This window comes from Ambystoma mexicanum, chromosome 2p, assembly GCF_040938575.1.
Source record: "Ambystoma mexicanum isolate Mex_15411 chromosome 2p, UKY_AmexF1_1, whole genome shotgun sequence".
Classification (NCBI taxonomy): domain Eukaryota; kingdom Metazoa; phylum Chordata; class Amphibia; order Caudata; family Ambystomatidae; genus Ambystoma; species Ambystoma mexicanum.
The window spans coordinates 1257806474-1257829417 of NC_090923.1; the positions used below are offsets into that span (position 1 = coordinate 1257806474).

The 22944-nt window shown below is 43.4% G+C and overlaps 1 protein-coding gene across 2 annotated transcripts in view; it reads left to right on the plus strand.

Annotated features, from left to right (window-relative positions):
• LOC138567406 (lipopolysaccharide-induced tumor necrosis factor-alpha factor homolog) overlaps positions 1-22944 on the plus strand; it is a 327246-nt gene that overhangs the window by 198765 nt on the left and 105537 nt on the right. For both annotated transcript variants that reach the window (XM_069645579.1, XM_069645580.1), the window contains one exon: positions 10169-10222. In XM_069645579.1, the coding sequence (XP_069501680.1) occupies positions 10169-10222 (54 nt within the window). The remainder of the gene's footprint in view (positions 1-10168; positions 10223-22944) is intronic.

Below are 22944 nucleotides of genomic sequence, written 5' to 3' on the forward strand. Positions count from 1 at the left end.
TTAAGCTAAACCCACCCCCTACTCTTTTTAAAAAGAATTCACAGGGCACGGCCAAGGAGGCGATAATCTATCAGCAGCTTCTCTGCATTCTGCCACTGCGTTAACCATATGTATTCTGAAGCAACATTTCGCACTGGAAAACAGCATCTGTCGTGGGCCTCTCTCTGACCAGTCTGTCTATTGTGCTGTCAGACCAGAGCGCTCTCCACCGAGCAGAATCATCTCCAGAGGACCACCCCTTGTCTTATCATGTCCAATATTTATTTAGCCCACTTCCTTTCATTGGTGGTATGTTGGTGGATATGCAGGTGTTGGGAGTGTGTGCCTTTTACATATTAGACACCTCAATACAGTAGTACCTGCCTAGGGCCTCTGGGAGGAGTGTCTATATTGTATCCTGTTGTTTATCAGCTGTTTTATTGACTGGACATCTTGGCTGGCGGTTGTAGACCCTCCAGAATGGGAATCTACCCAGAGAGCAGGTTATCTGGCCATGCTCGGTATTGGTAGATAGCTCCCAGACTGTTTGCATGTGTGTCTAGGGACTTGGGATTTCACCCTAAAATACCCAGGGTAATCCAGACATGGATCCCTTGCTCAATGTGCTTAGAGAGGCACAGCTTCAACTCACTGATCTACATCAGGCCTCCTGACTAGACCGAAACACGTGTGTGGGGTTGCTGTTGGTGCTCTTGTTTTGAGGAGACTAAGGCTGCCGTTTTCTCAAATTATCTTTTGAAGGACCTATCATTTATGGAGCCTCATAATCCAGCCATACCCTAGTACCCACTTCTCTCAATCTGATAAATAATATTGTGGGGTTTCTATTGATAAATTGCAGGTGTCTGAATATATAACGTACGGCATCTCAGCTGTAGTAATACTCTGATACTTCACCCTAGGACTGTCACATATTGAATGTGTGTTGCAAATACTAGTACTAATATCTTGACAAACAAAGCATGCTTTTGAGTTTATTCCATATCTGAAACTAAGACAGTTGGACTCTTTTGTTCACTAAAATGTGTAGTTGTATTTAAGAACAGCATGTTATTTCAAAAAGCATAGATTTACAAAGCAGGGAATAACAGAGAGCAGAGGGACATAAGCCCCAGCCACGGACTAGAGGGCCTTAAGCATTTTTAATATTGTGGACGAGATCCCAATATTTACACAAAAGCCACCCTGTGTGTGGACATCCCCTATATGTCAGATAATTGGCTTCTGGTTTGACATGTATATTATCAACACTAATTAGCAGCTCCTTTAATGGCCTCAAGATTTAGAAACTGTAGATTCTTTACAATTTGCCAGCTACCAATCAATCTCGAATATTCTATTCCTGACTAAAGCTCTGCAGAATGTACCATTTAATTAGAGATGCATCTTGAACAGGATAACATTATGGGGGGATGATCAGCCCTAATTTCAATCAGAATGAGGGAGAGCGACAGCCTTGATTGGTTTGTAGAGTGATCTTTGTAATTTGTTAGACCAGGGTGAGCATCCTTCCTATCATCTAGCTCCCTCTTTACCTGTGGTGTTCCCCAGGGGTCTAACCTCTCCCTCTGGCTTTTAACCAGTACCTGCCAACTCTTGCCCACTGCATTGCCATTTTCTTCTCCAATTTTCAGTGCTATGCAGACGACACTCAACTCATTTTCAGGCTGCCCTCTGTCACCTCCTCTCCTCTCATTTCTGATTGCCTGACTGCCATTCAAGATTGGTGTGCCGCCAACGATCTTTGTCTGAATTCCAGCAAGACGGAGATCCTCCTCATCGGTACTCCTTCACCCTCCTTTCCCCTCACTCTCTGGACGGCCTCCTTTGGCCCTCCTCCCTACCCCACCTGCGAGGCTAAGAACCTCAGGGTCATCTTTGACTCCACACTCTCCTTCTCTGCCTACATCTCTGATGTCTCAAAAAAGTCTAACTTCCTATTGCACCTCCTCAGAGGTACTCTGCCTTCCCTCTCCTTCCCCCAGAAGCTCACTGTCTCTCAAGCTCTGGTTCTCTCTAGGTTGGACTATTGTAACAGCCTCTTTCTAAATCTAACTGCCTCTTCTCTACGCCCTCTGCAACTTATCCAGAACAGGACTGTGAGACTTGTCCTTGGCCTCAAGCCCTGGGATCGTATCTCTCCAGCACTGAAATCTCTCCATTGGCTTTCAGTGGATGCAAGGATTACATTCAAAACCCTCTGCATTGTCCACAAGGCTTTCTGGGGCCTGGGTCCAAAATACCTTCAGCTATTCCTCTGCAAATACCTCCCCTTGCGAGCTCTTCGCTCCTCTACCTCCAATTCCCTCATGGTCAGTCATTTTTCAAAGAAACGAGCTGGGTGTAGATCTCTGTCTTCGGCTGGGGCCTCCCTCTGCAACAGTCTCCCTGCCACTCTGAAACTTGAGGAGAACCATCTCCGGTTCCGGAAGCACCTCAAGGCCTTCCTCTTTGCTTCTGCCTTGGCCCCCCTCTCCCCTGCTGATCTGTCTCTCTAGCACCGTGCACCTGGCCTACCCTCTGTCTTCCGGGTCCTGGTACCTGGTCATCCTGCCACCCTCCCGCACCGCCTCCGGGCCACCCCTTGCACTGGTGTCTGTATCTGTACCCAAACAGTCCCCCTCCTTTTTCTTCCTGCACTTATCAGACATACCCTTTCTGCTGCCTTAAACCCAGCACTTGCCACTTGCTGGCTGCACTACCACTGTTTGTTGGCATTTATTTATTTATTTATTTATTTATTTATTTATTTATTTATTTATCTCCTTTGCTCCGCACTTTCCACTTCCCCCCTCCCATGCACTTTTTCCCTCTCCCTCTCCCATGCAATTGCACGTTCTCAATGTCACTGGGCCTAGATAAGATTGCTGTTTTTGTTCTCCCTTGTTTCCCATCCCTTGTTTTGTCGCGCTCTGAAACACTTGTGTACGAGCGCAATATAAATAAAATATCAATCAATATCAATCAATCAAGCAAGCATTCGTCTTTGCTGGATCCTTTATCAGTCTTAGCAGGAAAACCATGTTGCGTCAAAGCACTACATCTGAAAATAGTATTAAGAGGTTGTTAGAGTGGAGGGGGAGCAGAGGAGCCATGGAGCAAAGATAGTGCAATATACATTCAGATTACAAGGGTAGTTCATTTCTGATCTTCGGATCAGCTATTTGCAAAACATATTATTTCTTTACAACTAAGGTATTGAGTTCTGTTGGAATGGAGCAGGCTGTTAAACAACGAGTTCAGATTTTGCAGGTTGATGTGTAGATTCTGTAAAAGTGTGGTTTGTATGCTATGAGTATATAGCTTTCGCTTGGGGTTAGTATTGACCCTCTTCAGGATCGATTAACATTTGGTTGCCTTGTGGGTTAGATTCTTCAATCTACTGTATCATTCTTCTTGGCAAAGTCTTTCTTGAAAAACTAAGCTTCATGGTTTTTCTTGGATTTGTCAACATGTTTATGCAATCATAGGTATTTAGGAAAATAGTTCTAGAGATTGGCTGTAGTCATGATAAAGGACCATCATCCAATATGCTGCTTTTTTTATTTCAATGTAGTGAGGATGTTTCCTCTGGAAGATCTTACTATTCTCCCTTATTGGTACCTTTTCTGGTAGGGAGATAAGTATTTTGGGCCAACCAAAAATGCATTTCAGTGTAAAGAGCATTTTTAACACAATCCTGGATTCAATTGTCTACCAGTTTTGTGAATGCAGTCATTTATCCCCAATTATTTTTCTAAACTCTCATCCTATCCTCCCAAACTGTGCCATCATCATATTCCCTCATCCTAGTACCTTGTCCTTTCTCTCACTCTAATCTCTCATCTCATTCTCTAATCTTAGTCCTAGTCTCTCCTCCTACTGTCTCATTTTAGCCCCTAGTTCCTTGTCCTTGTTTCTCATTCCTAATCCTAGTCCTATTTTCCTGACCTTTTACTAGTCCCTTATCTGAGTCTAGGCTTGCATTTTCAATTCTCACCCAAGTACCTCCTCTCTAGTGCCTTATGCCTTATACCTGGTGCTGCATCCCTCATCCTATTCCTTTGTCCAGGTCCTTGTCTGTCATTATACTTCCTTGTCCTAGTCTCTCTTTCCATAGTCTTTCATCCCCCCGTTTAGTCCTAGTCTCCCATCCTAGTCCCTCATCCAAGAGCTAGTCCTTCTCCTAATTCCTATTTTTAGTCTCTCATCCACATCCCCAATCTCTTGTCCCTAGTCTCTTATCCTAACTTTGCATCCTAGCCTCATATCCTCCTTCTAGTTCCTCATAGTAGTCTCTCATCTTGATCTCTTATCCTATCCTCAGTCTCCCATCCCAGACCTGTTCTCCTGTTCTCTCTCATCTCTCTCAAGAATCCTAGTCTTTCCCTCTAGTCTGTCATCCTACTCTTAGTCCATCTTCCTTGTCATTTGCCCTAGTCCCTCATTCCAGTCCCTTCTCTTATTCCTAGTCTCTAATCTTTATCCTAATCCCTAATCTTAGTCCTAGTCTCTAGTCACTCATGCCTAGTCCTACTGTGCAGGTTCTCATTCTAGTCCCTTGCCCTAGTTTCTCATCCCAGTACCTCATTCTAGTCTCTCATCCTAGTAATATTTCTTAGTTGATCTCTTGGCGTCTCAACCTAGTCCGTTGTCATTGTCCTAATCCTAGACTTGCTCCTTGTCCCTTTTCCTTGTCCTACACCAGTAATACTTCACCATCCTTGTTCTAGTCTCTTGTCCTAGTACCTGAATGTAGACCCAGCTACTAGTCCTTGACCCTAATCCTATTTCTTGGTCTCTCATCGCTGTTTCTCATTCCTGGTCTTCGTTTCTGATCCCAGTCTCTCATCCTATTCCTTTTCTTTCATCCATAACCCTCAACCCTCATCCTAACCTGTTGCCGTTAGTCTTAGTCCCAAATCCCAATTCCTCAGCCTTCATCCTAATCTCTTTTTCTAGTTATAGTGTGTCACTACTACTACTCCATCTGTCATTCTAGTGCTAGTTTCCCAATTTAGTCCCAGTCTCCATCCTAATCCTATTGCTTCCCACAGTCACATTGTCTCAGTCTCTCTAAGGCAGAGTCTATCGGTCTGTCACAGTCACATTCACAGTCACAGCCACAGCCTCTCTCTCTGTCTCTCTCTCTCTCTCTCTCTCTCTCTCTCTCTCTCTGTGTCTCTCTCTCTCTCTCCCTCTCTCCCTCCCCTCAATTCGTCATCATTGTCGTGCATGCATGTAGAATCTCATTAACACTCTTACCCCTCTGTATCATTTCATCTATCTTTCCTTCTTTCCACCCTCCATATGTTCCTCTTTTGCTCCCTTCCCATGGCTCTTCCTCTCTTTTCTGCTTTCTCTTTCTTAATCTTTTCCAGAGAAGGCACATAGAGTTTGGAAGGGGGCTGCTTTCTGAACGTATCCAATGTGATGTAATCTATGAGACCTTTGCTCTGTTATGCTGAAATAGACAGCCCATAAACCTGCATGTAGATCTGCCTGGTACCAGGCTGTGTGATCTGCAGTGTCCGTGCTTCTGCTGCCGATGTTACATTTTAGAAGTATTTAATGATCATTCCTTCAGCTTGAATGTTCTTTGTGCTGGGCTTGTTCTTTTGTGAGGCAGACACGAATTAATGTTGATCTATGTTAAATGCAATGAGCCACTGCAAAAGCCAAAACGAAAGTTTGTTTTGTTAATGCATGCCAATTCATCTATTCATCTGCATCTCACCTGGCCTGGCGTTTGTCTAACGGCTTTCCTTGCCCTGTAAACTCAGTTTCTGTTAAGCCTCCTTTATCTATACGTGTATTCATGGCCTGAATTGTTCTTATCTCTCACCAGTCTCTACTCCCCCCTCACACTCTGTGCTCTTGCTTCCAGACTCTTCTCTCCATCCGCATCCTCCCTGTGTTCAGTGAAGTTTCGTCCATCCTTTCGTCTGTGCCTCCTTTCATTCCGTTCTTAAACATGCTTACTTTGTTGCTCTTGACTCTTAACTCCCCTTGTAATTGTCTGATACACAAACCATCTTCTCCTCTATTTCAATGCTTTGGAAACAGTGCTATACAACTACACCAACATAAATAAATACATACATATTTCTAAAACTCCAGGGATGTAAAATCTGCTTTTTGGCACTTAAATCCACAAATACTCACAATCCGAAACGTAAAATGCTTTATTTTGGGCAACTAAAAATAACCAGGTAACAATGGAAAAGGACACCACACCCCCCTAGGATCAGTCTCAGTAGAGAATAAGGGTGTCCAGTCAAATGGTCGAAAAAAAAGGATCGAATGACCATTTGATCGACAGTCAAATGGTCGAAAAAAAAGGTCAAATTTGTTTTATTTATTTATATATATATATTTAGTTTGGGATGGTAAAAAAATGTTTTTAATAAAGAAAAAGGGGGTTGGAGGAGGGGACCCCCCTATAGGGGACCCCCCTATAAAAAAGACAAATAAATAAAAATAAAAAAAATTCGACCCTTTTTTTCGATCATTTGACTGTCGATCAAAAGGCATTCGATCCTTTTGTTTTTGACCATATGACCTACAACCGAGAATAAGCTAATCTAAATATCCTATCAGGAAGCCAGACAACTCTCTTTCTTTGCTTCATCAGTCCAGTGTATATTCATGTTCCTAAATAATCTATTAATATTAGGACTAATTCTAGCTGTAAGGAATGTCACATATGACGCAACACCATAACCATTGTTCAAGATATGTATTGTGTTTACTAGGAGTATGGAGGGTTCTTAAGTGTTACCCCACATCGCTGTGCATACTAGCCTCTCTTTAAATTCATCAATATAGTGTCTTGATTCAGGCAAAGTCTTTGGATTCCAAGATAAAAGTGAATCATTCAAACACAAAGGTCTCCAGTTTCCAACAAAAATCTCTGGGTTCCAGCAAAAGTCTCTTGGATATAACCAGGGGTCACGTCCTAAAAAAACAAAGTTGGGGGAGGCATTAACATATACTATGGGATATTATTGGAAAGGTTATGACCTAAAGACTTTGTGCAGCATATTGTATTCTGTAAAGTGTGATAAATGGCTTTATAACATTTACTAACATTTAGTATTGGGGCAACAAGGGGGGGTGACATTGATCACTAACATTTAGTATAGGGATGAATTGAGTGGGCTAGATGTATTAGGCCTCAGGCTCTCAGTGTACTAATGTGCAGCAGACGTATGAAAACCACTGACTGATCATTGCCAGTTTCAGAAAATAATGAAAAATTGAAAGCTGAACAGCAGTGCTTCTCAAAGTAGGGTGCAGTGTAACAGCGCAATAGGCCTTGAGAATAAACGTTGTGTCGATCAGGAAGAGAGGAAGGAGATGCAATATTATTGGGAATCTGTGGTATGCAGAAAGGGCTGGATCACAATTGACTGCAGAAAGGGCCTATCAAGTCGAGGGCATGAGCTTCATTCAGAAAGACAGAGTGAGTATAAATAGGTCAAAAATCAATTGTGTCTCCTTCTGCAGGTTCTATAAATTGGCAAAGTGCCAGACTGGACACGGACGGCAGAAAATTTGTAATCCTTCTGGTACCATAGGATTAACAAAGTAGCCAGAATCCAAATTATTAGCTGGGGGCTTCTTCATTCATGCAGAGAGGGTGACAATCTTGTAATCTTGCTCCTAATTCAATGTTATGCAAAGGCAGGGGAGTAACTGAGAGCTGAAATTGCATTCATACTGCATTGGTTTCATGACCAAAGAGTGATAGTTAGGATCTTTCAAGTTAAAGGAAATTGGATACATTTGAATTGCTATCCTAAACTTATGAAAAGTACTCCCCTCTTAAGGTCTTGTCTCTAGTGTCCAAAAACCTTTTCTTTGTTTACCCTCTCGATGAGCTGCAACTTTCTCATGCCTATGAGGTCCTTGTTCTGCATTTCCTGTTCTCCTCTCTTCTTTCTCATCTACCTCCACCTCCTCAATGACGTGCCATGTGCTCAAACCTCCACCCAACCTGCTTTCGCTCTCCCTTCCCTCTCACTGTTTACTTTCTGTTCCTCTCCTTCAAACTCCTCCTATAATATTTCACGTCCCTTTTCTTTACTCCTGGGGTTACTTCTTGTCTCCTTCTCCTGCCTTCTCTCCTCACTAATTTTGTACTTCTGTGCTTCCCTACAGTCTAGTAAATGCTCTGCCAATGCATTGTTTCTCTTTCCTTCAAAGGGTCACACTTTTCAGACTTAGGGTTCACCTATCTCACCACTAATACCTCAGTCTTCTTAGGGCTTGATGCACCGCCACCCCCAACATTCTTCCCTTGGCTTCCCGCGTCTTCTCCCAAGATAGAAACTCCAGACACCCCTTACTGTATCTCTTCCTCTCCGCCTTTAATGTCACCTCCAGCCATCTTACTCTGCCTAAACTCCTAACTTCCTTTAAAATTACCTTCGACTGCCAACCTCTGTCTCTCCTCCTCACCTCTTTTGATTTCACATGTATTCTTCTCTGTACATGTTCCTTCACCCTCTCCTCGTTTAGCTCTCACTCAGCCATATCAGTTCTTCTGTTGTTCCTCCTCACCACTTCCTTATTCTGCTCCACCTACTCTCTTCCTGCTATCCCTCCTTACCACCTCCTTATTCTCCTTAAGCATTACCATTCCCCACTCCTGATCTCTGGTCACTTCTCTAGAGCCCGCTTCCTGCTCCATATAATTCTGTTTACTCATCCAACACTCTATAAAGCTTCTCCTCTGCCTTCAAATCCCATTGCGTGCCTAACCATTTCTGCACTCCGTAACTCACTCTCACTGCTGTGCTTGGAGCCGGTGCTTATTTCGGGCTTCGTTTGAATGGATTTTACCTGATTGGCTGGAGAAGTCACATGTTCCCTTTCAGAATGCTTAGTCCTTGAAATGCTCTTTAGTTCTGAGCTGTGCTAGGCAGGCTTTAAGTAATGCAGCCATCATCTTCTGTTCCATTCTGAAATGTTCTGCCCAGGGAATGGACAGCAGTGGCCGTTCTCTCTCTTTGCAGATTTCTGTCGACTTCCCTCTCCCAAAGTTCAGCTTGCCTCTTTCCTATGGCAATCAGGGAAATCTGTCTATTGAGAACTGCTTTGTATGGGAGGTGGGGAGGCTGTAACACCATTTCCCCCCTATTGCTCTTAAGGAGAGGGACTCCATTTTATTCTGTGAGAGGGGTGGACATTTCCACTGCCTTACCTTCCCTGCTAGGTGTAAATCCTTCTTTGGGGTGGAGTCTTATCTGGAGTCTTCCCGCCAGTAAAACAGTAATTGTTTTTCTGTAGGCCAGTCTAGGGTTTACCCAGGTGAAAGTATGGAACCACGGAGATATAGTCCTTTTCTCTCTGGTTTGACCTGTGGTTTGAGAGAGGGTCTGCGAAATTTGGGACTGGGCCATTCCATTCAGTATACGCTCTGGCTTTAGGGAATTAGAGTGGAGACTCCTACAACCTTCCCCATCCTGAATCCATGACCTACTCTCATGGATCTCAAACAGGTTTTCCCTCTTAAAAAGAAAGGAATTCTGCGGGTCTGATTTTTTGTTTTTGAAAGTTTGCTTTTCTCAACACGGGTGGGGTCATATGATCTGGTAATACAATACACCATGCTGAAATAGGTTTTAGAGGATTTGGAGATGTCATGCCCAAGTGCATGTACCAAAGATCTCACGGTCACCTTGTAACATAGCACGGTCGCCAATGTCAATCATTTGACACATCATTTCCATTTCTCCACTGGGAAATCTGATATTTAATTTTGTAACTTTATCACTTGTATACATGCCCAAGTCCCCTTGTTTCAGAAACAAAAGCATGTATTAATTATTTTCTCCAATGGCATTTCACCAACTATTCTAATCCCAGTTTATAATATTTAGCTCTTTACTAACCTCAAAAGGCCATCTGATTCGTCAAGTGAGAGACGGTCTGTTCACATTTAAAGACTTTAGACCAATGAAGTATCTAAATATTGGAGCAAAATCAAGGTAATTGCAAAGATAAGAATACACCTATTTGCAAATTACTTTGAAAACTATTTTAAATCAGTGACAAATGTCACACAGAGATAATATGTGTATGATCTACTAATAGCAGAGGACATGTGTAACTACATTATCATTGCTAATGAATTGTATGAAAAAACAAATATCTGTTTAATTTTATGTTTTATTTTCCACAGCTGGACAAAACACGCAACAATCAGGTGGACAAGGGGGAATGCAAAACCAAATTGGTACGTTTCAGAAATGTCATGATAGTGTGCTCCAAAGAAGTCAATTGCAAGTCCAAAATATCTCAGTTCAAGAAGCGTAATGTGCAGCGCTATCAGATGTATCAAAATATAATGCAAATATGTCCTGAAACTAGTCTGTGGATGCCTGAACCACCCAACCATGGGATTTTGAGCAATGGGAAGATTCAATATATTATTGACTTTAAGCATTTCAAGAATGTTATGCTATTCTTTCTGAACATGACACAGCCGCAACAACACCTTATACGATACACTACTCAGAATCTGTGACAGAAAACGTTCAAAGCAGAAATAACTGCAAAGCCCTGATTTAATTAATTATCTGCCAGTGCAAAAGACCGCAACCGGTACTGACAGAAACACTCTTTAATCCCTGTTTAACGAGTGAAAGGTCAAGAGCTTCTGGCTCTTCCAAGATCGCAAGGCTTTGCAACAGTAGTTTAAGATGGAAATACGAAAATATAAGAGATAGATGAAGAATTAGATACCACAGACCTGACAATAATGAAGATGTTTCTCCTCCATGCATCCAGCTTTCCAGATCAGAAATATTGGCGTCAGATTGTGATAGTAAATTAAGCTGGCTACGGCGCAGTGATTCAAAGTCTTCAGGAAATCTTGTCCCACTTCAGAAGCAACTTTACTTGAAATAGTCTATTTTTGCCTCTGAAAAAGCAGAGCAAAATAATTTGAAGAAGAAGGCTGGCTTTGAGGTAAGAAAAGTGGACCAGCCGCAAACGAATAGCTGTTAGAGGTGATGAAGATGATGACGATGTACGGAAGGACCATAGAATAAGCTCTGAGTTTTTCTAGTCTCGAAAAATGGACATGCCATTTTTCTCTTGACGAAAGCCCTTTCTAAAATACCGAGTACGACATGGACTATGAGCTACGACTATGCCTAGGAGTCATCAATTGTAGCTTTGTCAGATACGCATACAAGATTCATCTGAGCCTCGCACCGCCCCACCAGATGAACCAGTGATGGTATGAGGCCGTCTTTTGGAAAAAGTGGAATTCCAGTAGGGAAAACAGAGGAGCTGCTCAGGTTTTTGATAGCAAGAAACATGATCAATAATATCAAATTTTGCTAAACAGCACCTTGGTAGCAAATACCCAAGAAATACCCAACACCAGGTTATTGTTGTGCAGCTTCTTGAACACGACTGCCAGCAAGTAATAATTAATGAGGGCTCCAAACCCTTTCTGATCGATTCTTTGCAATGTCCCACTCACATGACAGCAATAATAACTAAGACGTCGAGCTGTAGTAGATGGTAAAGGCCCACCAGCCCAAGGTGACCTGAGGTCCTTTAACCAAGGCTGGCTTTAATGCCATTACCTTTTTATGTACAATCTTCAGCTGATGTTATTATTGTGATTGGCACCTGTGGCTAATTACCTCCTTCTTTTCCCTCCTGTAAAAAGTCTAACAAGCAAGCGCGTTTCATTCAATAAAAAGGAAACCCAATCCAGCACTGCCCGGATGCAAATGCAAATGGGACCCAATAGAGAGGAGACTCATTTCATTTTCAGAGGTGACCTTGAGCCACCTTACAGAGGTAAAGGAAAGAGTGGAATGGCACATTTTCATTTCAAATCATTTTGGGTGGGAAATGAGATAGGTGAATTCTGCAAGGAGCTTGAGGGAGAGGCCATCACCTAGTTTGAAATGTGGGCTCATATTAGCAGACAGAGCACCCTTTGTCGGCAATCCGATTCGTTAAGTCACACCATCCGGTCACTAATATTTATTGCAGACATGTCTGTTTCTACTTGGGTGAGTAATGAGAGCAGAATGCTCATCAGCAGCCTTCCTCACATTTTTCCATCTTGGGATGCTCAATTTCACAATGAGTATTAAGGCGGGAATAAAGTTGCATTAGTCACCCTCCATTAGGCAGCGAAGTAGCGAAGGGAGGGCAGAGCCCATTGGCAAGATCAACACATCCATTCACTTTCACTTGGCCATCCCTTTCATAGGCATTCAGAATAATCTCTATTCAAATAATATTTTAGATACATTTTGGGGTTAGGAGCTTAACCCATCTTACTGCTCAGAGATTTGTGTCAACTATTATTGGCAGAGCTATTCCAATGCCTTCTGTGCCATGAGAACATGCTGGTGAAGATTGACTCCCATGTGGTCCTTATCCCTCTGTAGTCTTCGTTGGGTTACCATGTCTTGAACATCTAACAGCGAGTCAGCATTAAGTATTGCATATGCAATCAGAATGTCCTTCTACACACATGAATGGCACATTTTGGCAAGGCGTCTGATGATATCCGCTCATTCATCGTCCTCAATGGGGCACAGGATGGTGGTGAAATGGCAACATGGCACATATTAGCTAATAATTGCCATAGCAGCTGCTGTGCTACACCACAATCTTTTTCCTAAAGTCTGAATCTGTCAAAGATCCCTCTGATATTGCAGCACTACCGTGCCCCAGTGCTATAATTAACCTTGAATCATGGTAATCGTGTTCTTATTCTTGTAAGTTCATGTGCCAATTTCAAAAGTGATTGTACACCATAGAGTCCCAAGATGCAGCAAACTTAGTGTTTGAAATAATAACTATGTCCACCATATGACCCCATACACCAACTGGGAGAGCTTGCCACAGATCTTCATAGTTTCTCAGAATGTGTGCAATTGTATTTATTTATTTGGGGTGTCTATTATAGCATGACAAACGTTGAAAGGAACATATTGTAGAAAGAGGGAAAGGCAGCACGAGGGGAGTTGAAACTCACTTAAATCATGGCAGGGGCGGTTACAGACACTTAGGGCCTCATTACACGGATGGCGGAGAACCATGGCGCTATTAGCGCCATGGTTCATGCTGGTAAAATACCGGCACCGCCTTGGCGGAAAGGGGATTTACCGCCCCATTCCAAGGTTGGCGGGGCGGTAATTCCCCCTTCCACCATTGCCCTTCCCCATTCCCATTTTTGCCCCATAGGGCTCTATGGGAATGGGGAAGGCGCTAATTACGGTACCGCAAATTGCGGTACCGTAATTAGCTCCATGGGTCCCGTTTGCGGGTTGGTTTTTAACGCCTGAAAAAAGCAGGCGTTAAATTCCCCAACCCGCAAAGGGACCTCGTAGTAAGGCAGTAAGGATTTACTGGTACCGGTAAAATACCGGTACCGGTAAACCCTTACCGCCATCCATGTAATGAGGCCCTTAGACTATGATTATGAATTTGGGTCAAAGTATACAGGAGTGGAAGAACTGTGACAGGGAGAGGGAAGGCAACTGAGGTAGCGAGAAAAAGGTTAGAAGGGGAGTGGAGTACGGCCGGGGGAAGCAGTGGCAGACAGTGGATCCAGTTAATTTGTGGTCTTAAATTGATCATAGGCTTTACTGCTTCACCACAATGGTAGGGCAAATCACAGTCAAATGATTGTTTGAAAAGTTCAGGTTTGAGCATCTTTCTGAATGAATGGTTATTCAACAGATCTCTCTGTTTTGGATTAAAGCTGTCCTCCAATGAGTTTGCCACTGTGCTTTGCTGTTTTAAATGTTTTATTCTTATCGTCTGTAATTTGGATAATCTCAAGTTTCTGGCTGTAGTGTAGTGTGGGGACAGTATTTAAGTTAGTTTGGACCCTTGTTCCTGAAGGATCTGTGCATGATACAAAGAATGTCATACTTTAGTCTTGCTGTCGCAGGGAAACAGTGATTGGATTTTTATGCAGGTCTAATTTGTAGGGCAAATTTAGCTACTTGATTTTGTAATCCCTAAAGACTATCTGCTGATGTGTTGTCATGGGGATAGAGTACACCATATTGCAATAGTCTTAATATGCCATCTTAATGGAACTGTTCTGTTGGACCCAATGATTTATTTGCAGGAAAAGGATGAGTTTTGATAGCATTGAATGTTGAACATTGGCATCCTTGACTACTGCATTGACTGGAAGGCAGGAGGAAAGCTGTTTAAAAAATGATTCCCAAGATCTTCTCCTTTTTGGAAGGGTAGAGGACATGCAATTGGCCAACCAAAAGGAAGATTGTAGTTGGCCACATCTCCCAGAATGAATAATTCTGATTGAAATCCTTTGAGGCAAATAAAGTTTTTCCTCATCAAATTGAAAATGTGATCCACATTTTGTGATGTTGCTCTGATTTACCTCCACCTTTCCAGGCGCAGAATGATTCATATTTCATCTCTATACATCTGTTAGTCCAGTTGTTAATTTTTGAATAGTTAGGTAGGGGGCACATGTATATGTTTAACAGTAGAGTGGAGAGTGAGGAGCTCTGCACAACATCATGAAGAACATTTTGGAAAGTGGTTGGAGAGAAGCCTAGTGTACCTTTATGACTGTGATTGCTAAAGAAGGATTGGATCCACTCCAAAGTGAATCAAGAGACACCCGTCTATCCTGGTAGCCTTTTTACTAAGGTGGCATGATCGATGGTGTAATAGCAAAAGTGAATATTGATAACTGTAAGCTTGAATTTATAATAACCTCTGGAATTCCTCTTGCCAACCCTCCAGACCATTGCCTTTCACCCTGTAATGCCATTACAGAAGGGGAAATACCATATACAAATCAGATTTGGTCCCACCTCAAAATGGGCAGCCCAGCTCAAACTGCTAGTTTACCTCCCCTCTGTAGAAGATCACAAGTAACCGCAGACATGTCTTAGCCTTATTGGGTGCCATCAGTTAAGTATGGCTTGGGGGTCTAGGCACAACAGGCTTGGAACCGATGTCAGGGCATACCCATACCACTCGGGGTGACATTAGCAAAACTGAGAATTGATAGCTGGAAAGTTTAGAATTAATCATAATGTAAGGTGTGCGTGTCGTTGAGTGTAGTACAACCACTACGGTGGGGGTTTTGAATAAAACTCTAAATTAGCAACCTTTAGAAATCCTCGAGAAATGGACACACACCCTACCATGCCTATCTGCGATTATGAGACTCAGGAGGCATAATCTGTGACTGTGTAGGTGGATAACCTTCATGAGCATGTTATTGGGCTATCTCCTAGAAACCCTTTATACTCTGTGCGCACCACTATTACTGCTCTCTATATGAACATGGTCACTCTTGTATGTCACCAAGCTTGAAATAAAGCTCTAAACCCACAAATTTGTTTGATCTGGTGAAAGGCTTTTATATCCCACCCTCTTTCCTTTTTAGATCTACCGGAGCGCCAGGGGACCACTCTGGTGGTGATAGTGCGCGGTATAAATATTCTTTAACATTAACATCTTTGACATAAATGAATATATCAACAAATAGCATCAATACTTTGACAATTGATGGGTGTCACATATATATTGAACATAAATAAATAAATAGCATCAATTCATTGACAATGGATGGGTGGTACTTATATATTGAACATAAATAAATAAATAGCATCAATTCATTGACAATGGATGGGTGGTACTTATATATTGAACATAAATAAATAAATAGCATCATTTCATTGACAATGGATGGGTGGCACTTACATATTGAGCATAAATAAATAAATAAATACATAGCATCTACTTATTTCATCGGAAAGACCCTGTTAATAGATGCCTTGAAAGAAAATGGATTAGCCACCTACTATACCTATAAATACTCTAACCTCAGAGGTCACTGGTAAAGTGGAAAAGAAAGAAACCAAACCCATAAAACCTAATACTATCTCTTAATGGTACATTTGAACAGGTAAATAACTCCCATGAAATGAGGATTTCAAAGTCATTGGTTCTCACATATATAAATTGCCATTATTATACCCCCCTGCCTGGTTCAAACATCCCATTATTTTCAGGGTACACTTTATATACTGACACTCTTTAGAGCATCAAGCTCACCTAGTGGCAGCTGCAGACTACCACACCACACTGATAGACAATACACATAGACAGAGTGGGGAGCAATAACCACCAGTGTTTGACAGCGTTATTTCCGCTCTTTTGAGATTTTGTGCTTCCTTGATATGTGAAAATGAGTAAGGGAACACAGCCAGAGTGGCTTTACCCTACAACCTCTCGCTCGAGAGAGCGGTAGCTTACAACCTGGAGTCTAAACTCCTTGCAATTTGCTTGTCCTTTTGGGCCGGCAACATGGAGACCTAAATGCACCGATGACACGGCTCTTCTACTGAATTATGAAAAACCGGCAGAAAGCTGCATGGCGTAAGAACTTCTCCTCCTCTATCCACCTGCAATAACCCCACTGAAGGATTAGGGGATAATCCGAGAACAAGCCCACCCCATTGCTCAGTATGAATAAAATACACTACATATATAAATGTTTATTTATATAATATTTTCAAAGGAGCTGGGTTGGCAAACGTAACACAGAAAAGTTTTAAACTTGCTTCTAAAATCGGCCACCAAATTGTTCAGTGCCAACGTGGTGGATAAAAACAGACTGAGACTGCTCTGATATAAGTTCCTCCTCCCGCACAAAACTCTCCCCTCCTGCTTCCCTGATACACGATATGTACCAGACCACCGAAATCTGGGAAAGAGGTAGCCGCGAGGGAGTAAACCGGTTGACGTCGACTACCCTCAGATGTCAGACCATGCCTTCTCACAGAAATGCAGGACACCAAGGGAAACAGCTGCGCAGAGCGATGACACAGTGACTCACGACAGGGCTCGCTGGCCGTCTCCTTCCCCCCAGGAGGGAAAGTAAAACTGAAACAGGCCGGGCTGGCCTGTGCGGCCCAGACAGAGACCGGGAGGAGGGAAAATAATCCCCTCCGTTTTTCCTACATCTCCTGTCACCGACCCAGTCCCGTTCTGTTGCCTATGTCTCGCCTAAATCTCTCATGGGATCCTCCACCCACGCAAACCCCAGGGGTGCTAGCAGCACATTTGAGATAAAATCACCCCAGGGACACGTCCGCTCCCCCTACCGGTGGCCGACTCCAACCCCAACCATTTTGTCAGTTTCTACGAATCCAAACCCAAAAATGACACAAGATGGATGACAGGAATGGGCAATACAAAATGAACCCGAAATGGGGTGCCTTTTCCCTGCAGGTACACATCTTGCACACATAGAACACAGAACCCAGAACCCAGTTACAACATATGACACCAGCCCGCTTATTTTACCAACTACACATGCCTTTTAGTCATTAGCCATTTATTTATTATTCTTTTCATTAATTAACTTTTTTCCTGCAACGGCATAAACATCCAGAAATAAATCATGGTTTAATTATTACTTTGTTCTTCACATGCACTTACAATTGAAAGGCACTTTAGCAACCCTTGCTTTTGCTGGGTTACACTCGCCCCCGGGTTATGAAGAAACCCTTGTCCCTAAGGTTTTGATCTACCTAGGCAGCACAAGATGTATTGTCTCACTCCATGTCTGAACAATATCCCAACACGGTTTCACGCTGGGAACTGGTATGAAAGTGTTCGAAACTGCACAGGGCGAAACCCATAAAGGAATTCCCCTTCTAAGAGTTTCATCCTGTTCTCCATCAACATCATAGCTCAGCATCATAACAGGTTTGACTTCCCGTTGAGATCTCCTATGTTCACATCCTGTTTCCGAATGGGGTTCGGATTTCAATCCCATGATCTCTAATGCCCATGGAGCTCTGTCCAAGGTTATGGAACCTGTACTCGGTATATGAACTTCTTGCGCAGGAGAGAATGGTTCTGTGTTAACAGTTAGAGGTGCCTCTTACCTGCTTTCATGATACTGTCATGCACCAGCCCTGGAAATTCATGTATAGGGAGGTTAGCGCTATGTGTATGAACGAATAGAGAAACAGAACCAACCAACAGGACCCAGGTGAGGAGGAGAAAGGGGTAGAGGAATCCAGTTTTGACAGTATACAACGCCCAATCAAACCTATGGCGTCTCCGGAACAGATACAGGAGATGTGCAACGCCATACAAGGACTCAGAGTGGAGATGCAAACCCTACATGCTGAGAACCTTCTACTTCGTCAACAGGCTGCAGCTAGAACAGAGAGTAGAGATGATCTACCACCTATGCCATTCTCATATGGTAAATATGAAGGAAACCCCAAGACAATAAAGGAGTTCCTAGATGCCTGTGCAGTATATTTTTCCTTCAGACCCAGAGCTTTCGAGTCTGAAAGGGCTCGGATAGGATTTGTCATTGCTAACTTAGCGGGTAGTGCTCTGGCCTGGGCGACCCCCCTGGTCACTAACCAGGATCCTTTGGTCAATGATTACGCTGTATTCATACAGGGCTTCAAAGACCGTTTTGAACGTCCGGAGGTCCAGTATACCAAATACGAAGCTTTCCTCGATGTAAGGCAGGGAAATCAGGACCTTCAAGCTTCCATTGCGCAATTCCAGAGTCTAGCAGTATCCGCTGGTTGGCCAGATACAGCACAACAAACAATCTTCAGAAGGGGATTGAACGAAGAAATGAAGGACGAATTGGCCCGCGTAGCTCGTCCCAACAGCTTTCGTGAACTAGTAACCCTCTCCCTCCAGATCGAATTTCGGATCCAAGAGCGACGTTTGGAGAGAAGGAGAGGAAGAGGCTATGTCCAAAGGTATAGTCCTCCACAAGGAAGAAGAGAGCGCCCAACCCTAGAGGAACCGATGCAGGTAGGATCTACCAGAGGACCCTTAACCAGGATTGAAAGGAAGAGAAGACAAGAACTGAACCTCTGTATGTACTGTGGATCCTCTAGACACAGCCTCAAGGACTGTTCTGAAATTCCCTCCAGAAGACAGGGAAACGACAGACCCCAGGTCTATGCAAGGGAGATCGTGGGGACAACGGCTCAAACCCTTGCAATCTTACCAGATTCAGTCAGGAAGGAATAGAAGACAACCGTTTAATGGTATTTCAGGTCTTGTTTTCCTACAACTTGAAACAGAATATCCCTGTACTAGCCATGCTAGATTGTGGAGCTGCGGGAAATTTCATTGATGTCAACTGGGCCCAAGAAAACCAAATTCCACTCCAAAAGAAGACAACCCCTCTCCCAGTTGAAGGTGTGGATGGACGTCCTTTATCTTCCGGAGTTATTACGATGGAAACGGTTCCTATCTCATTGGGAATGGGACACCACACGGAGAACCTTAGCTTTGATGTCATCAGAGCGGCACATTTCCCTCTGATACTGGGTATCTCCTGGTTACGACGTCATAACCCCACAATAGATTGGACAGCTAACAAACTCAGCTTTGATTCTGAATATTGCGGAGAACATTGCATGAAGGGACTCCAGGTTGAAGTCCAAGCTAGCGTTTCCAAAGGACTGTCCCACATTTCTGTTTCCTCTATCCCCGTACAGTACCAGACTTTTTCTAAGGTGTTTGAAGATATAAACCCTAGACTCCTCCCACCTCACCGAAAAGAAGATTGTAGCATAGACCTCAAGGAGGAGGTCTCTCTTCCATTTGGACGGATGTACCCTTTGTCCTTAGCAGAAAAGGCTACTCTGAAAGAGTATTTAGATACCAACTTGGAGAACGGACTGATCCGACCCTCAAGGTCTTCAGGAGGAGCATCATTGTTCTTTATATCTAAAAAGGACTCAAAGGAGTTACGCCCATGTATCGATTACAGGGGTTTAAATAGCCTGACTATCCGTGACAGATACCCAATGCCCCTTATCCGAGATATTCTCGAGGCTGTCCAGAATTCCAGAGTATTCACCAAAATCGACCTAAGAGGGGCCTACCATTTGTTAAGGATTAAAAGAGGGGATGAGTGGAAGACCGCATTCAGAACACCAATGGGGTTATTCGAATACTGCGTGATGCCATTTGGATTAGTGAACGCCCCGGCGATATTTCAGAGATTTGTGGACAAGATCTTTGCGGATCTTCTATATACATCTGTCGTAGTATATCTGGATGATATACTGATCTTCTCACCATCCTTGGAAGAACATCGAATTCAGGTTAATAGGGTTCTACAGAGACTACTAGAGAATCACCTCTTTGCTAAACCAGAGAAGTGCGTCTTCGACGCTTCCGAAGTCTCATACCTCGGTTTTATTTTGGCCGCCAATGGGGTAAGAATGGATCCTAGCAAGATCCGGGCAATAGACCGATGGCCAGATCCTTCTTCTGTTAAGGAGATTCAACGCTTCCTTGGTCTGGCAAATTTTTATCGTCGGTTTATTCCTAATTTTTCAGACCTGGTTTTGCCCTTAACCTCACTCCTTAAAAAGGGAGTAGTTTTTCACTGGGATACAGAAGCACAGGAGGCATTCAAGAACCTCAAGAAACGCTTCACTTCTGCTCCAGTTTTGTTACAACCTGATCAGACTAAACCATTTGTCCTGGAGACAGACGCCTCCGGAGGTGCCTTGGGGGCAGTATTATTACAGGAGAATCAAGAAGGGGAAGAACACCCCATAGCTTACTACTCCCGCACCCTGACGGGAAGCGAAAGGAATTATTCTGTGCTCGAGAGAGAGCTATTAGCTATGCGAGCTGCCTGTCAAGAATGGAGACACCTTTTGCAAGGGGCAGCGCAACAGTTCACGATCCGCACAGATCATAGAAACTTGAAGGTACTCCAACAGATGGAGTGTAGAAATTCGAGACATGCTCGCTGGGCATATTACTTTTCTAATTTCGACTTCCAAATCACCTACATCCCTGGATCTCAGAACAGTGTTGCGGACGCATTATCCCGAAGCTGGGAGAATGAGAAGCCAGAATTACAGAGGGAAAGAATCCTACCGAAGCATCATTTTTATATGATCGCAAATCTTTTTCTACAAGAAGTTCATAGTGGATTGGAAGAATTCACACAAGAAGTAAGAGAAACCTATCAATTGCAAGACATTGACGGATTATGGTTTCGCCAGTCTGCACTATTTCTACCCACCTCAACTCTTCAGGACCAAGCCATCCACTTTTGTCATGATCTACCCTTGGCAGGACATAAGGGGGAAAAGGCAACTTATGAACTGATATCCAGAAGTTTTTGGTGGCCATCTATGCGAAAAGATATCACCTCATATGTTTCTACTTGCCCCATCTGTGCTATCAATAAGACCCCTCGTCAAAGACCATTAGGACTCTTACATCAAGCCAAGGCACCGACACGTCCTTGGGAAGACCTTTCGATGGATTTTGTAGTAGAGCTTGATTCTTACACAAAGCTAGCCCACTTTGTAGCGTTACAAGGAGTACCCTCTGCCTCCGAAACGGCTACCATATTCCTCAAGGAGGTTATAAGACTACACGGCTTACCCCGAACCATAATTTCGGACAGAGGAACCCAATTTACCTCAAAATTTTGGGACTCCCTTTGTCATCAACTTGGAGTTCAACGAGCTCTCTCCTCGGGGTATCATCCTCAATCAAACGGACAGACGGAGAGACTGAACGCCAATTTAGAACAGTACCTCCGTTGCTATTGCAATAGAGAGCAAGACAACTGGGCTTCTTTGCTACCCATGGCAGAATTTGCCTATAATAACACATATCATACAGCTATCAAGATGAGTCCCTTCAAATGTACCTACGGGTACCATCCTCATCACTTACCAGGAATCATAGCTCCAGGATCTAAGATATCCACACCAGCCATTGAAGAGATGTTAATGGATCTCAGGGTCTCACACAAAGAAGCATTGCGAGCATTGGAAGACAGTAGGAGGAAGTACAAGGTGTCAGCCGACACCAAAAGAAGCCCCAATCCATTATGGAAACCAGGAGATCGAGTCTGGCTCTCTACTCGGTATTTACCTCGTTGGATCCATATGGGTAAATTTGCAGCCAGATTTATAGGTCCATATCGCATTCTATCCAGGATCAATCCAGTTGCATTCAAGTTACAACTACCCAGCGCCTTAAGAAGAGTTCATCCGGTCTTTCATTCCTCTCTTCTAAAGGCTCATAAGGAGGATCCTTACAAGAGGACAAGAAGAAGCCCGATTACTGCCCCTTCCGAAGAACCAAAGGAGTATGAGGTGGCCAGATTGGTTGATTCCCGTTATAGAAGGGGAACTCTTCAATACCTGATACATTGGAAGGGATATCCGATTGCTGAAAGAACATGGGAACCCAGATCACATGTACATGCCCCTCGACTGGTTCAACAGTTCCACCGACGGAATCCGGGGAAGCCTGGAGGAAGCAGGTATAGAAGGGGGCATACTGTCATGCACCAGCCCTGGAAATTCATGTATAGGTGGAAATACCACTAACATGGTTCTGATTGTTCCAGGTTGAAGGTCTAGTGTTTTTCCAACATGGCCGCCGGAAACTATAAACAACGATGCAAACTGGCGCTTAGCGCGTTGTATCGACTTCGTTACGTTCGCTGTCAGTTTCGTTTCCAGAGGCGACTTGCAGTTCAGAGCTAATTCTCTCCCTGTCTCCCTTCTCTGTATGTATTTCACCCTTATTCCCTCACGTGGGTGTTTTCAGGTTAAGGTAAGGTAGCGGTTGGTTCTGTTTCTCTATTCGTTCATACACATAGCGCTAACCTCCCTTTGTGTCTGCCGCTATTTCCCTATATGTGTCTACATCGGCTATCTCTCTCAGCCTTTTCTCTTTACTTTACCGACGTCCACTGTATCGGAAGTCTTACCTTATTCTATTTCTTCCCCGTTATCTTTTTCTTACCTATTTCTTTCTTTTGTGGAAACTACTGGACTCTGATTTCTATATTTAACCCATCATTAACTCCATCGGAGGAATTGTTGGAGAATTGGTGTACTGTTTCCAAGGACAATTGAAAGATACTTTCAAACAAGC